The 1,265-nt window shown below is 43.9% G+C and overlaps 1 protein-coding gene across 1 annotated transcript in view; it reads right to left on the reverse strand.

Moving 5' to 3' along the window:
* LOC116696505 (uncharacterized) overlaps positions 1-714 on the reverse strand; it is a 2,884-nt gene extending 2,170 nt beyond the window's left edge. Inside the window, exon 1 of the mRNA XM_032527547.1 lies at positions 501-714. Within this exon, the coding sequence (XP_032383438.1) occupies positions 501-578 (78 nt within the window). The 5' untranslated portion in view covers positions 579-714. The remainder of the gene's footprint in view (positions 1-500) is intronic.
* Positions 715-1,265: the final 551 nt, after the last annotated feature.

Below are 1,265 nucleotides of genomic sequence, written 5' to 3' on the forward strand. Positions count from 1 at the left end.
GGGGGGGGGGGGGGGGGCCTGAAGGTCTGATCCTAGAATCGCCCCTGCGGCACACTATCACACTCCAGTCCCTATCATCAGTTTGTGGATGGCAACAATTAAAAACAGTCAGAAAAGTGTGTGTGATGCCTCCTCACATGATTTACATTTCATTGAATTTGATACATGCGACTCTTAATCTGTGTATTGGACACATTAGCATCTTTCAAACTCAATCATGCATACCCCCCGACCCCTTACCCCACCACAACCCCTGCCCCCCAGCTCCAATGTTAACCTTTGTGTTATTTCTCATAATATTTAAAGGGGTTAATCATATAAACCTACATAACTGGGATTACAGTTGGTTAACTCTGGTGCATTTACAGAAATGTTGATTCATGTGCATTGTCCTAATCAAATAAATAAATCTACTACTTCATAGTTCAAATGTGGAACTGATGATGCAATAAACACATGTATTTACCTTTAAAATGTCATCTTGTTTGTGATGGACTCACCTGCGTATTGAAAGGAAGCTGAGATTGAAATTCATTGTCCTGTTTCACCTGGATGTGGGCTGGAAGCTTTCCCTCCATACCAGTCCCTCTTCTTCTCAAAAAGGCTGAATGACTGTGTGTATGTGTGTGTCTCTCTTGTCTTTATCAACGCGGGTTGCTTCAACTCAACTGGCTCCGTCCACAAATGTCATCGTATGTCTCATCGGGAGGAGAGCCAGACTGCATCTGACTCATGTTGGTGGATGATCGGTGCCCTAGGGGTTTCCGAGCATCATTGTTATCAGTGTAAACCTGTCTGACTTTTCCATGCATCACAGAGCCGAAAATGGAGCTTTAAATGCAGACACTTGGTGCCAGGGAGCGACATGCCAAGATTCCTTACTAGTGCTGTCAGTTAGAAGCGTCGTTAACGGTGTTGACAAAAATCAATTTTAACGGCTTCAATTCTTTTCAAAGTCAGCGTCAAAGTCTTTTATTGCGAGATTAACGTTCTTCATGGCCTGGCAAACTTTGTAGTTTTTTCAACAACTAGTAACGTTAGAAAAACTACAACACCCGCCGGATCTAGCTATACCAACAACACAACAACAGGCACGCCGCACACATGCCGTTTGGGCATGTGTGCGGCGTGCCGGCCAAAGAGTAGTAACGTTACGTTTTGAGTGGATGGCGAGCGCAAGATGCCAAAATGGACGGCAACAAGATTCTTTATGGAAATTTACTTTTTATCCATCCATCCATCAATCTTCATCCGCTTATCCGGTA

Source organism: Etheostoma spectabile, chromosome 10 (genome assembly GCF_008692095.1).
Source record: "Etheostoma spectabile isolate EspeVRDwgs_2016 chromosome 10, UIUC_Espe_1.0, whole genome shotgun sequence".
Classification (NCBI taxonomy): domain Eukaryota; kingdom Metazoa; phylum Chordata; class Actinopteri; order Perciformes; family Percidae; genus Etheostoma; species Etheostoma spectabile.